This window comes from Hirundo rustica, chromosome 6, assembly GCF_015227805.2.
Source record: "Hirundo rustica isolate bHirRus1 chromosome 6, bHirRus1.pri.v3, whole genome shotgun sequence".
NCBI lineage: Eukaryota > Metazoa > Chordata > Aves > Passeriformes > Hirundinidae > Hirundo > Hirundo rustica.
Window position 1 is genome coordinate 30,400,665 of NC_053455.1, and position 13,759 is coordinate 30,414,423.

Consider the following 13,759-nt stretch of genomic DNA (forward strand, 5'->3'; position numbering starts at 1 on the left):
CTGACTGTCTCAGGGGCTTTCTCTTGGCTTACTCTGTGATTCTTTCTTCAGCTATAACTGAATGTGTCCTTGCAGCCCTATAGAATGCCACACAGAAGCATTGTAATTTTATTTTTTTAACAAAACATAAAATATGTCTTCTGAAAAATATTAGGAACTTGGAAATACCAGTCTATAAGTTTTATTATTATTATTTATATTACAGCAGTAACTAGGCCGTTCTATCAGATCAGCATAAAGAGGAGTCTGTAGTCCAGATCACAGTGAAAATTTTTTAAAAAGGCGTTTTAGGATAAAGGGCTATAATTGCACTTGTCTGCTAACAAAAGAATGACTTGTGTTTAGAAAGCAAAGAGCACAGTTTTAGCAAACTGTCTTGGTTTGAAAAGACAGGTGTGTGCTAGGGAGAGGCAGGCCTCTCTAGGAAATGAGGAATTTGAATCCTTCCCTCCGTGTTATTATAATTTGGAAGATTAAAAAAAACTTTTCAGTCAGAGCTATGGGGAAAGGAATAACAGTCCTTTACTAGTAACTATAACAGGACAGACAAACAACAACAGCAATTATAATAATAATAAAACAGAACCAAGAACCCCGAGGGCAAACGGTGGAAGCTCCGGCGCTGATGGCTGGAAGCCGGGCGCGGTGGACTGTCCTCGGCAGGCGGGGGGCGTGTCCTGGCAGGCAGAGTTGGCAGTGCCGGAGAACCCTCAGCGGCTGGACCCGGGCTGACCCAAAATCCAGCAGGGCAGCGAAGAAACTCCGAATTCCTGGGCGCTCCAACAGATGGTAGAATTCCCAGGACCAGACTCCTCCGTTAACCGTGGAATTCACGCAGCCACCAGTCGCTCGACCGTCCTCCTCCCGGAAAAACCGAGAGCTGAAGGAAAAACCACCCCCACCCTCCACTTCCGGGAGCCTTTTGCCTCCCCCAAAACTAAGTGATCAACTTCCTTTGTCCAGGTTGAGCACCCTTTAACTATCAGTATTTAGTCTCCTAGCAACTTATGGGGGGGGGGGGGAAATTCCACAGGAAAACTTAACCCTCAACACAAACATTCTGTAAAGGCAGGACAAGTACCCCAACACTAGGGAACATTTGGGAAGAAAGACTACGAATTATGATGGTCAGCTCTTGCTGCCTCCTAAATATATCATTTATGTTTTTAGAATATGCATTTTCCTGCAGTTTTTAAATGTATTTTTTGTGTTTCCTGTATCCAAAAAGGGCCGATGGCATTATGATGGGTTGTGAAATACAAAGCATGTGATTCACAGTTTTTCACAGCTTTTTGTCTAGAGCAAATGAGTCCTTAAACAGTTATCTCTGCTGCCTGCAGAAATGAGGTAACACATTGTTTGTTTAGGCTGTGCTTATTGTCATGATAGAATTAGATTTTTGATTAGATGATGAAAACCTAATCCTGCATTTTTGTCAAAAGGCAAGATAACTGCCCCTTTAACACCACGGATTTATTCCTCATGACCAGAGACCTTCTTCGGAGGGGTGGGGGGACTGGGAGCGGTGTCCTCTGAGAAATAGTAACACTTGTAATTCAGGTGTTGCAAACAAGGGATAGGAGACAGACGAGGGAGATGTGGATTAATTGAGAGACGGAGGTAAAAAGTAACCAAAGCACTACACCCAGCACCTTACAGCTATCTATGCACAACTAGTACCTACCAAGACTTTTTTTTATTTTGCTTTTTAAATGCAAAAAGAGTGGCAGAAGTTTCAGGTTGCCACCTTGATGGCCTGCTGTTGTTGATCAGTAGTATACTATAAATTGCCAAGTGTAGATCTATGCTGAGATAGAGAAACAACAGTCAGGGAGTTCTTGTTTACAGACCTGCATACTGAAGAGACTGAGGTGTAAATGAAGGCACAATTTAGGCTAGAAAGCGTACTTGCAAATGCAGTTTTGGGAAAGATAAAGTAATAAAATGCTGTCGTTTCTGTTTTTCTCTATGCTTAAAAATTGACCTGAAAATCTAGGACTTGGGAGGGGGGCTTTCAGTGAGCTTTAGATAGGAGTATTTCTGTATACTTTTCTCCCATTTCTTCTTGGGCAATATGAGCAAGACAAACATGTATCTCAACAAATCTAGTCTTATGTTTTATAAAATGTGTGAGCTGCCTTTCCGAGTTTTTTCCATGAAAATATTGTTGTTTCTGGTTTCAACACAGCAATGAAAAACTTGATGTTTCTGGTGGTTGGTTAGAAATGTGCCACTACTGTGAAGGTGCTATGAAGGTGCAAGTCCAAGTTCAGTCCTAATCTTTCTTGTTTCCCTTTTTCTCCCCCTCCTGGTTCTAACTACATTTTAAAATGCTTTAAATGGATGAGAGAACTTGGTTAATATGTAAGTCACTTGTACATGAAGAGGCAATTTGCAAATGTTGCTGCATTGTCTCCCTAGAGATGTGGGTCACTATAGCATGTGAAATGGTGCTGGAGGAAATAAGAAGACACAACCTGGACTAATGGAACCCCATCACATCGGGAGTTGGAACTAGGTAATCTTAAAGGTCCCTTCCAAACCAAACCTTTCTCTGATTCTGTGCAATGGTCTGTGCCAGTGCAGGAAGGGTATTGTCTTAGGTAGATGTTAATATGTGGCAGGCCAGTTATGAGAGGTGAAGCCTGGACCTGCCTAGGACTAAGTTACAATATACCCATGTTTCTTGTTTGAAATCTCTTCCTGGCTAAAGAAAATTTTTAAAAACACTTAATATTGTGGTTATCTCAGATCAAGGTAAAATTGGTTTAGTTCTAAGCCAAGACTGTCATCTCTGAAATACATTCAATTGCTGCTAAGGCATACTGTGTACCTTGAAGGAGTTTGCCAAGTACCTCGCAGCTGCTTGCTCACTCTCCTCCCACCCCTCCCAGTGGGAAGGAGATTCAGAAAGAAAAGGTAAACCTTGTGGGTTGAGATAAAAACAGTTTAATAATTGAAACAACTAAAATATAACAATAACAATAACTGAGACTTGAGAGTAAGAGAACTCAAGGGACTACACAAGTGATACACAGTCCAATTGCTCACCACATGCTGCCTGATACCCAGCCTATCCCAGAACGTGTTTGGCCCCCTTACAGATAACTTCCCCAGCTTTTATATACTGGACATGGCATTCTGTGGTATGGAATATCCCTTTGTCGAGTTTAGGTCGCCTCTCCTGGTCTTGCTCCCTCCCAGCTTTTGTGCACCTCTTCACTGGACGAGTATGAGAGACTGAAAAGTCCTCAGCTTAAGGGTGAATGCTACTTAGCAACAACAAAGTCCATCACACGAGTCATGGTTTTGCTTGTCATTGCAAGTGTAATTGGACCCTGAATGCCTGTCTCCCACCTCTGAAACAGGTGTTCTAACACTTGGTTTAGGACTAAGCATTAATGTTGTAGCAGAGATCCAGTGCCCAGGTTCTCTCTCCCTATGAAATTCAGGAATCCAAAAGTGCAGATAATTGGAACAAATGCAGTCAAAAACATCTGTTATCTTTTCTGCAATACCAAACACACAAAATGGTAGTGTAACATTGAAGTGTAATCAGGTAAGCTGGTCCTCATTTTCATCAGAGAAGTTCCTGCAGCATGTAGATGTGGCTGTAGTCAGGCAGTACAACTGAATCAGGCCTCTTCATTGTTCCCTGTTGTCACTGTCAGTATTGACACACTTGTAGCATGTGCTGAAATAGATAAAGATAAATTTTTCCTTGCTATTTCCTGATAATCTCTTGGTTCAATAAACCCTGAGGTAGAGAGTTCCAGGTTCAAGTGGCTCCTCTGTTACACAGCAAGTTGAATTCTTTTGCCCTTTATTGCTAGGTAATTATCTGTTCTGTAGAGTTCTGAGGAAATTTCTCAAATCCTCAGACCAACCACCTTCCACAGGACATAGTTAAGTATTTCTTGTCCCAGCAGCGGCACAGTGGCTCTATGCACCGTTTGTGTTTCCGAATCTAGATCACTTTATTGAACCGCAGAGTAACTCGGCATTGGCAGGGATGCTCTCGGTGCTACTTGCCTGTATTGGGCTTCTGCTCCTGCCCAGCACGGTCTGATCTGTCTTTCAGTTCGCTGCGAGGACAGTTAGAAGGGCTGGGAAGAGGCCATACATCTTCCCTTCTTCTCTCCTACGCCTACACCAGACAACTATGGCCTACTCCTTAACCTTCCTACGGAAACCAGCCTGAGGGGCAAGGCACGGCCAGGCACAGATGGCGCGCAGGGGCCAGGAAAGGTGCGGGGGAGCAGGACGACGCTGTGCTGGGTTCCCCTGGGCCCGCGGCTCTTCCGCCTCTGCGGTGAGCGGCGGTGGCGGCCCCGGGCGCCGGTGGCAGCAGCCCCGTCCCGCGGGGACTACAACTCCCAGCGCTCCGCGGCGCGGCCCGCCGGCGGCCGAGGAGGCGAGAGCGGCTGTCCCGGGAGCCGAGTTCTCCTTCAGGCCGCAGCATGAACGGCAGCGTGGCGGGCGGCGGCTACACCGAGGAGATCATCAGCCTCACCCGCAGACCCTCAGGTACGGCAGGGGCGTCCTCTCCGCACCGGGTCCGCGGCGCCTCCCGGGCCGGGGCAGCGGCGCCGCGGCCTGCGCAGCTCCCGGGGAGGCCGGAGCGGAAGCGCGGGGCGGCCGTGGCGGGCAGAGGGGCGGCGGAGGGAGGGTCCCGGCGGCGAGGATAGAAGGGAGCGCCCAGAGGTGCCGGAGGCGCCGGGGTTCCCCCTGGAAATAGCCGTGGCGGATACGCTGCTGCGGGAAAAACTCGTGCCCTGCGTGAGGGAGAGAGATGGCTGGGTCAGGGTCCGTCCTCTGCGGGAGCTCCGGTAGAGGCTGGTGTCCCTGCGGACGACTCGCCTCTGGTTTCGCCTCTGGTTTTGCCTCTGTTTTTTCCAGGAAGTTGCCATCTCCGGTGGAGCCGTCGCTTCCAAGTGAGGCGGCGGCCGCTGAGCGCCCAGCCGCGTTGGATACCCGGAGTCAGGGGCCATTTGAAAATCATGTGCCCAAGCGGCCGTCCCCTGTGCTGTCAGCCTGGCGTTCATGGTGCGGCGTTCCTTGAGAGGCTTTGGGGTGGTGAGAGAGAGGAGCAGAGGCTGGAAGGAAGAGTAGGGCAGTTCGTGGGGCATTTTTTGGCTTTGCTTTTCATGTATCCACAGCTTGTGCGCTCGTGGAAACCTTACATTTTTACAGGATTTATGGTGCCGTTCAAATCACACTTTCAGAAGTGAGGCGAGTTGGCATGAAATACACAGCTCTGGACCAAAAGCCTGGCTATAGATAATGGCAGGCTTCAGAAGGGCTTTTGGAGCTAGAGTTGTACTTTGGTGTGTGAGGCTTTGTCTTTAATTAAAACGAGCAGGAATAAGAACGTGGCAGCCCTTCTGTGGTGCACAACTGCTGGGTGCAGCTGCTGACCAGCCTTGGTTCCAGGGGCTCCCCAGAGCCCCAGCAGCCAGACTGCTGTGTGTGTTTCTCTGGGGTGGAGGTAGGTCCCGTGCAGGGCTGCTGTTGGTCCTGGCCCTCATGGACCCGGTGGATGTGAGCCCAGGGAGCAGCCCTTGGCCTTCCCTGCTCGCCAGGTTGGCCTCTGCTCTGAAAGCTGTGTAGCCCTACCTGCATAGCCATGAAGCTGTGTTTGTCAGGGAAAACTGTGCCAAATGAAGCTGGTTCTGATGGGAAGGCTGTTTACATACGTCTGAGGAGCTAAAATTTTCAGGAAGATGTAAGGGAATGTTAAAGGGCAGAGTTGACAATGGTCTTGAATGTGACTGCTGTGATTTCGGACAAATGAACAGCATTTGTCCAGATATTTTGATGGGCTGTGCATCTTTAGATTTAGGTTTCTGACTATGTTACTTGATGTGAAGCCCCTTATGGTCTCGATGCACTTGCCATGTGAATTATTATTCATTTCTAATGAAGGAACAAAACGCTGTTATCTGTGAAGTACAATTAGATACTGTAATCTCTTGGATTGGAGTTTTGACTACAACTTTTAAAATAGGTCTGATGCTAAACATCTCTGGCAAAAGTTTGCATTGTTTGTGAATGTATTTCCAGTGGCAGGACGGTGTATATTTGTCTCTTTTTCAAATTTTCTGTGTTCAGTCTCTCATTTTCTAATCCTGCCAGTCCTGATTTCCTTTAAGGTGTTTCTGAGGGACTTTTTCAGTTCAGAGACGGTAAGTGAGGCATAGGGAAGTGTGCAGGGAGGGAGGGTCAGAAGTTTAGCCCAGAGCCTGCTTCTAAAGCTCTGCTGTTCTGCTTTTCGTCCCTCGTAGACAAGAGATTTAGTGCTATGTGCTCTCTCCCCTTGCTCCTTTTCTTCCAGCTGTGCTGTGTCTCTTTCTGTGGTTGCATGAACTGGAAGGGAGAGAATAGCAAAGAGCTTGAGGATTGATAGGGAAGATATTTTTAGGCTGAGTGGAAGTCTGAGTGCTGGAAAGGAAAGACAGTGAAAAAGCCCTGGGAATACTTAACTTGGTCTAGCACGAACTGCTGCCTCTTGGTCACGAAGATCTGCCTCTGCTGATGAAAGCTGTGACTCTTGATTATTTTTCCAGTCATGGGTAAAAAGTTGCAAAATGTATACTTTTTTTTTTTCCATCTATATACCTATTTTAGGGGTTTTATATAAGAGAGAATCAATGTGTTCTGAGAGCCTGATTCCTACTTTCTGGCTTTTTATTAAGTGTTGATTAAACCTTATACTTTCTGTAGTATTGATTTACCCCTTTCCTAAGTTATTTGCTTTATGGCAAATAATTTTTAGGAGCGTGGATTTTAATTTTTTTTTTTTTTTCTTTTCATTTTCTATTGAAAGATGTATTACTGTGCACAACCAGCCCTTCTTGGAATAGGTATTATTCTAGTTGAAATGTCAGTATTTCTTCAATTTTCTCTCACTTTCATTTTTTTCCTCACTTGCTTGTCTGAAGCTGCCAGGAGGGGAAGGGAAAAAAAGGTGTGGCAAAATTGCTGCTAATATTTCTTTACTTCCCAGCTGTAGATGCACACTTAAAATACCATGACTCATTTTGTAAATGCTTTGATCTCCTGTGACTAATTTAAAATGCTGCTTCCCAGCAGGCATAAGGTGGTTTTACTTTTATTTGAAACTCTCCCTCCCAAGGTTTCCAGTCCCAGCTTTGAGAGAAAATATGAAAGAAAATGAAAACAAATAAATCAGTCTGGCTGAACGTGGGCAGACTGGTTTATGTCAGAAAAAAAAATAAAAGGGTTTTTTTTCCACTTACTTTGATTTCATATTTGACTTTTTTTTTTCTTTTTCCTTGGCTTTTCTTTCTTTTTTCATTGCAAGCCTCATGGGGAATCTTTCCAGTCCCTTGTCATGCATTTTTATTTAGAGAGAAACTTAGCTGCATATACAGTGGGGAATGTGCTCTCGTAATCTTTGGGTTTCCAGACTTTAAATTCAGTTTGTTTTTCTGGGTTTCAATGAAACACAAAGTCTTTACTTTAATCCAGAAGCTGGATCTAGCTAGATATCTCTGACTGAGGCTTCCTTTAAAGAATAATACAAAATGGCAAAAATGTGGACAGCCATTCTAATAAATGTATGGGTATTCCTTTTTGTTTTGCATTAAATCTGCAAACTCTGTCCTTATTTCCTATCATGTTTGAATTAATGAAACAGAACAAAGTGATTATGTACAATTTGAAGTAGCTTCATGTAGCCTAATCATATTCTTGGAGGCAAAGCACACCATTTCCAGCTCCTGAGATGTGGAATGGGAGCCTTCTGAGTTCTAGGTGCCCTCAAGCTGGTAGCACAGTTCTCCTTGTGTGTTTCCTCATCTGTAGACAGGGTCTAATGCTCCTCACCTTTCCTTACCCTGATTCCCAGCTCACAAAACACTTGTCAGAGGTGATTTCATGTCGCTCAAAGGTAGTGATTTACTATAACCTCATGTGAAATGCAGAATACTGTCCTTTTCTTTCATGTTGTGCTGAATAATTGTATTCCTGCTGAGGGCTGAATCAGCTTCTCAGAAATGATGGCATGCCCTCAGTATTCCCCAGCTCCCACCTGAAACAGCTCTCAGGTGTTTTGTGTAATGAAGCATCTGGGGTCCTCAGGCATTTAGTGTCTCTCCTCTGCTTTCAAGGCCAGCTTCATGAGAATAACTTTTCTAGACAATGGAGAGGTGGTTGGAAAAGATGATGCAGATTTCTGTGTTAGGAGTTTTTGTATGGTGGAGGCAGCAAGACAGTGTGGGAGTGTGCAGTCCCCAACAAGGAAGACAGCAAGAATGTTTGAAGCTTTGTGCTTTTTCTCATCACCTTTCTCTTTGGCTTACCTTAGGGTTGGGCTTCAACATTGTTGGTGGGACAGATCAGCAGTACATTGCCAATGACAACAGCATCTATGTCAGCTGGATCAAAAAGGATGGGGCAGCTTACCAGGATGGCCGATTACAAGAAGGAGATAAAATTTTAGCGGTAAGCCCTTTCTTCTGTTGTCCCCTGTGTTCTTGATCACTGATGTGATATGAGAGGCAGGTTTTCCATCACAGTGCATAGAGCAGAAGGATGTGGTGAATGAATTACATGATCCCAAGCAAACTCCATGGAGGAGTTGTCTTAGGGATCTGGGGAGAGCTCTGAGCGCTGGGGAGGTAGGTGCCTCTACATGTGGGCTTATCTCTTCTTCCTTCCTGCTTTGCCACAGAAGTGCTCTGTGGGGCTGTGCTTGTGTTACCTCTGTCACTTGCTTTCCTAAGGTTTTAAAATCCATCAGACCTCTTGCTCACAATAGATTGTTTTTTACACACATATAAATAAAGGTTTTCCGCCTCCTCAGTTTCCGTTTTTTGACTGGTAATCTGTGATTTCTGTTCCTTTTGCACAGGGGGATTTTTAGACTATAAAATTTCTAGGCCATAATATTCTTCTCTTCATTTCGGCTCCTCAAGAATAACACAGGCTGCTTCTCCTTTTAGAAAATTGTTTTCAAGTGTCTGATGTTCACACCCACTGGCTCTTCAGACAGCTGGCAATCATGCAAGAAACAAGCTTCACAAAGTGATGGGTGAAGAAGTAGCCTCTCCCAGTATGATACACAACCTTTTTGTACTCCCTAATTTTATTTTACACTTGCTTATTATGTTCCACATGCAATCTTTTTAGCCTCTGTAGACTACCTTGCACTAATTGGAGCCTATTATTGATCCAGAAAGTGATATTAAGTCAAACAGAGAATACTCTCTTTTTTCTTGACAGTTTCCTATTTATGTACTTGTTTTTGGAGTGTCTGTATATGAAGAGGGACACTGGATATGATTTTTCAGGGATAACAGTTAGGGGTAGTGGGGGTGAAAATGAAAAATTAGGATGAATTCCCTCAGTGAATGAAATCAAGTGGATTATAAAACCTTGAGCCATGACATATTATTTTAAATTAAGAAGAATCTTAACACTTGAAAGTGGATGCCAGTAAGTATGTAAGTAATTTTTTTGGGTTGGTTTTGCTACATCAGTGTGCTTATAAAAGTGTGTTTACAACACTCTCTCAAACAGAGAGGTTTCAAAGGTACACTAGTAGAGGAAACAAAGGAAGAGATTCAAAACAATAATTTTGCTGTAGCTGCTCTTTTATGTTCATTAGCTGTCAGAATCATACCCTTGATTCGTTTCCAGTAAACAGCATCAGAAGCTGCTATTGACACAACTGTGGTCTTTTATTATTATTTTGCTTCTAGGTAGTTTTTTCAGTACCTCTATGTTTTTGCTTGGAGTTTCTCATGTTCTGTCTCAACATAGAAAAATAATATTAATTAATATTAATAAATTAATTAGGATCTTTATGATTATAGTATCATGCCCCAAATGCAGAACTTTGTGAAACATGACAATTTTTACATCTTATCCTTCCTGTGTTGGTCTTCATCATTAAAAATTTGGTTTTTTTACCTTTGGCATCTGGTTGTCCTTTTCCTTTTTTTGCTAGATCAATGGCAAGGAGTTGAAGGATTTGCGGCACAAGGATGCTGTGGAACTGTTCAGGAATGCCGGCTATTACGTGTCTCTGAAAATTCAGCGCAGGGTACGTTTTGCTGTTTCTTAGGGTTATTTCTGGCTCAGTTTAGGCTGGTTTCTATGATTGGTAGCTATTTCACAATGAAGAGGAGTACTGTGTCCAGGTGCCCAGTGTGATATGTGCATATAAAAATTTTGTTTGATCTGTGACCTTTTCTCATTGCCTCAGCTGTAATTGTATTACTTTGTAACCAGTGTAACCTTTGTATCAGTGAAAAGGCGAGTTTGGAGATGTCCCCAAGTCTTTTTTTTTTTTTTGCTGCATTCTGTTGTGTTTGCTCACTGATCTCCTTTCTCAGAGGTGAAGGTTTGTGTGTGAAGACAGAATCTCAAGTTGCTCAGTTTTATTTCAGTGGCCAAAATCTTACTGGAGACAGAACTGCTTTTGTTTCAGAGACCACCACTCATGTTAGTGTTGAAATGTGAGTGCAGACCAACACCACAAGACAGATATTGAGGTGCTGGAACATGTCCAGAGAAGGGGAATAAAACAGGTGAAGGATCTGGAGCACAAGTCTGATGAGGAGCAGCTGAGGGAGCTGGGGATGTTCAGCCTGGAGAAAAGGAGGCTCAGGGGAGACCTTATCACTCTTCACAGCTGCCTGAAAGGAGGCTGTAGCCAGGTGGGGACTGGCTTCTTCCCCCAGGCAACAGGTGACAGTACAAAAGGAGACATCCTCAAGTTGCACCAGGGGAAGTTTAGGTTGGGTATTAGGAATTTTTTTCACTGAAAAGGTTGTCAAGCAGTGGAACAGGCTGCTGAGGGAAGTGGTTGAGTCACCATCCCTGAAGGCATTTAAAAATGTGCAGATACAGTGCTTAGTTTAATAGCAAACTTGGTAGTGCTGGGTTAATGGTTGGACTTGGTAATCTTAGAGGTCTTTTCTACATAAATGATTTTACAATAATAGGACATATGGACTACTGTATTTTAAATATGCTGGCACTGTTTTAGATGTAAAAAGAGATGAACCCTTAAATCCCCAGCTAGCGTGGAAGGTGACAAAAAAAAAACCACCTTGATCTACCCAAAGCATGTTGGTGGGGAGAGGTGGCTTGAGATCCCTTTTCTACTCTCTTAACAATGGAGTAAGTCTTCTGGACCAGTGTATAAGGCAGGTGGGAAAACCAGAGAGATTTATTGATGTCTTTTTCCCGGGAAAGAGCAGGAAATCGTGTGGTGGCAAGTGCATCGGGGGGTGAATGGGTTTCTTCTGCTGTATAAGGTGTCCTGATCCACTTGAGTCCTAGTTTAGAAAGTGGCAGAGAAACATGAAGGTGCCTGGTAGTGGCTGGGCACCCTGCATTTAAGTTTAGTCCATCCTAAGCTATTTTAACCCTCCCATGTGTGGAGTCTGCAGGTACCTGTGGAAACTGTTTTGAACATTCTTGCGGAACCACCTGGTCCAGACACAGAACTGGGGGCTTTCTTGTAATAGGTTCTGACATAAATAATTTTTTTTCCTTGTAGTTGCAGCCACAGAATGGCCCTGTGGGTCATGGAGGAGATGGAGAATCGGGTGGGCTTCCTCTGGCAGCCATCCTTGTGCCAGGCCTGGCACTTGCTGCGACAGCAGTCTGGATCTTGCTGAGGTATCGACAGCGGATGTGAAGAGTTCACGTCTGGGATATCACTGCGTATTTTACACAGCTATGATGTAATTTAAAGATAGAGAATCAACGATCTTGTCACAGACTGATGCCAAAAAGGATCATTGCCTATCATCAAAGTTGCTGCTGATGTTCGTATATATTGATTTTCTTGCAGGGTGGGTAGAAGCAGAGAGAAAAAAGGGAAGAGAGAGGACTGTGTTTATGTAAAGAGTGGGATAGCTGTATTTCTTGACAAATCTGAGGAGGTTTTGCCATCCTCCTCTGTTTTGCACCATGAACTTTCAAACACACTCATCTATTCCACATTTTAAGGTCTAACTTCGGTTAACGGGAGTGGGAGTTGGGGTGGTTGTAAATCAAAAACATTTTCTAGAGGCTTTGCCTTGTTTCCACAGAATTTTTTCTTGAATCTAGTGAATTCTGTCTGAACCATGAATAAAGAGAAGCAATGCAAAGGGTATATTATTTTTCCCATTGAAGTTTTGTTGGTTGTTGCTAAATAAATGCCTTAAATATGCAAAATCTGATCTGTGGTTTCACAGGTAAAATCTTCAGTATAGCTGCTGATTGAACAGCAATATGCAGTATTGATGAGGTATTTTGCCAGTTGTGGAAAGATAGAAGATAGCTTGCTGCTAGAAGAAGATTTTGATTGTCAAAATGATTGCTCATTTTTGGGTCAGGGTTGTAAGAGAGAGCTTTCCACAAAATGCTAGCATACTGGGGAGAGACAAGCAGACAATTGAATCACGAGGATAAGTGGTGGCAAGAGATTCAGGCACGTTGAAGCTGCAGAAGAGTCTTTAAATTGGTAGTGAAGCAATAGTTCCGCCATTCATCAGGTGGGTTGAAGCCTGTATCTCTCAGGTTAGAGGTTGGTTTGGGGGTTTTTTTGCACAGGGAGTACTTCAGATCGAGTTTTTTGTAGCAGCTAACTTGTGCTCTGCAGTCAGGAGAATCTTACGATGATTGAAAGGGAGAAACTGAGAGCAGGCTGGGATTGTCCTGGCTTTTGCTTTTTTGTGAAGAGTTATGTGGTGTTCAGGAGATAGGCTGTCAGCTTTAAGCCAGGGTAAAGCTTAGCAGGTAAAACCAGAGGGAGGAGACCCTCCTCTGGAAAGTATATGGCTGAATTTACCTGCAGGGTCTCATCTCCTCACTGTAATTTGAATAGTTTTAAATGCTCCAGCTGATAGGAGCTCTGTGCGGTAAGACCTGTTTCTCTTGTCTCCAAGAAATCCATGTGTTTTGTTGTTTTTGTAAAAGAGAAGCAAAATGCACGGTCTGGTCTGTATGATGCCAAAAAGAGATCACATAAGCAATATATGTTTTCAAAGAAAAACTGGTGTCTTGGTGCTTTACTTATCTCTAGTCTCTATTCTCGTAGGACATTGCTGATGTATTTGGAATTGTTATGTTTGCTCAGGGCTGTGTTCCTGCTGTCTGCTGGAGATAGAAGTGGTTATGCTGTTGAACGTGGCATTCCTAAATCACCTTGGAGTTTCAGAGCATTCGAATCATGTGAAATCTTGCTTTGGCCTAGAGACTGCTCTAGTGTGAGGGGAAGAGGAAACAGGAGGGATTTTGCTCTGGGTTCTTAGGGGACTTTGGGAACAATATTTATGTTGACTGGCCTGGCCTAAGGCATGCAGTGACCTGCCTTGGCCTGCAAACCAGTTGTGCCTGATAGCAGAATGGCTGCTGTGTAGACAGATCTTTGCAGATACAGCACGAACCAGCTTGTTTGTCACCTGCTCCGAATATTTGGCTGTAGTGTCCATGTGCAGCACATGTGTGTATTAAGATGGATGATTAAAAATCGACGCTGTTGTATCACAGCCTTCAGAATAAAGATGCAGACATTAAGAAAACAGCCTGTCTTGTTAGCCTTTGCCTGAGCTGAGTTTCTGTGTTGAGAAGGAGTATGTGGAACGGGATAGAGAATTTGAGAATTTGTGGAAGGTAATGAACCTTTGGGATTTTTTGTTTGATTCTTTAACCTTTCCGCTTTGGGTCTTTGATACTGTTCAGACATGATTGCCGTCTATATTGCAGGCAGCTTATTAGGGAGGGGAAGGGTTAT

At 43.9% G+C, this 13,759-nt stretch overlaps 1 protein-coding gene across 4 annotated transcripts; it reads left to right on the top strand.

The window, feature by feature from the left end:
- Positions 1-4,390: 4,390 nt before the first annotated feature.
- On the top strand, positions 4,391-13,547 carry SYNJ2BP (synaptojanin 2 binding protein). 4 transcript variants are annotated; one of them, XM_040066576.2, is made up of 4 exons: positions 4,391-4,527; positions 8,330-8,466; positions 9,974-10,069; positions 11,534-13,547. In XM_040066576.2, the coding sequence occupies exons 1-4, from the start codon at positions 4,461-4,463 to the stop codon at positions 11,672-11,674; spliced, it is 441 nt and encodes a 146-aa protein (XP_039922510.1). In that variant the 5' UTR covers positions 4,391-4,460; the 3' UTR covers positions 11,675-13,547. The 4 variants fall into 4 exon arrangements, with proteins under 4 accessions (XP_039922510.1, XP_039922511.1, XP_039922509.1 ...); XM_040066577.1 differs by lacking the exon at positions 4,391-4,527 and adding an exon at positions 4,646-6,572; XM_040066575.2 differs by lacking the exon at positions 4,391-4,527 and adding an exon at positions 7,632-8,171.
- The last annotated feature ends 212 nt before the right edge of the window (positions 13,548-13,759 follow it).

Bases quoted from the DNA above. Each gene is read 5' to 3' on its own strand.
- SYNJ2BP (XM_040066575.2), top strand. From the start codon at position 8,027: ATGCCCTCAGTATTCCCCAGCTCCCACCTGAAACAGCTCTCAGGTGTT. The intron at 8,467-9,973 runs GTAAGCCCTTTC...TTTTTTTGCTAG, and splicing joins AAGGAGATAAAATTTTAGCG to ATCAATGGCAAGGAGTTGAA. The intron at 10,070-11,533 runs GTACGTTTTGCT...TTTTCCTTGTAG, and splicing joins CTCTGAAAATTCAGCGCAGG to TTGCAGCCACAGAATGGCCC.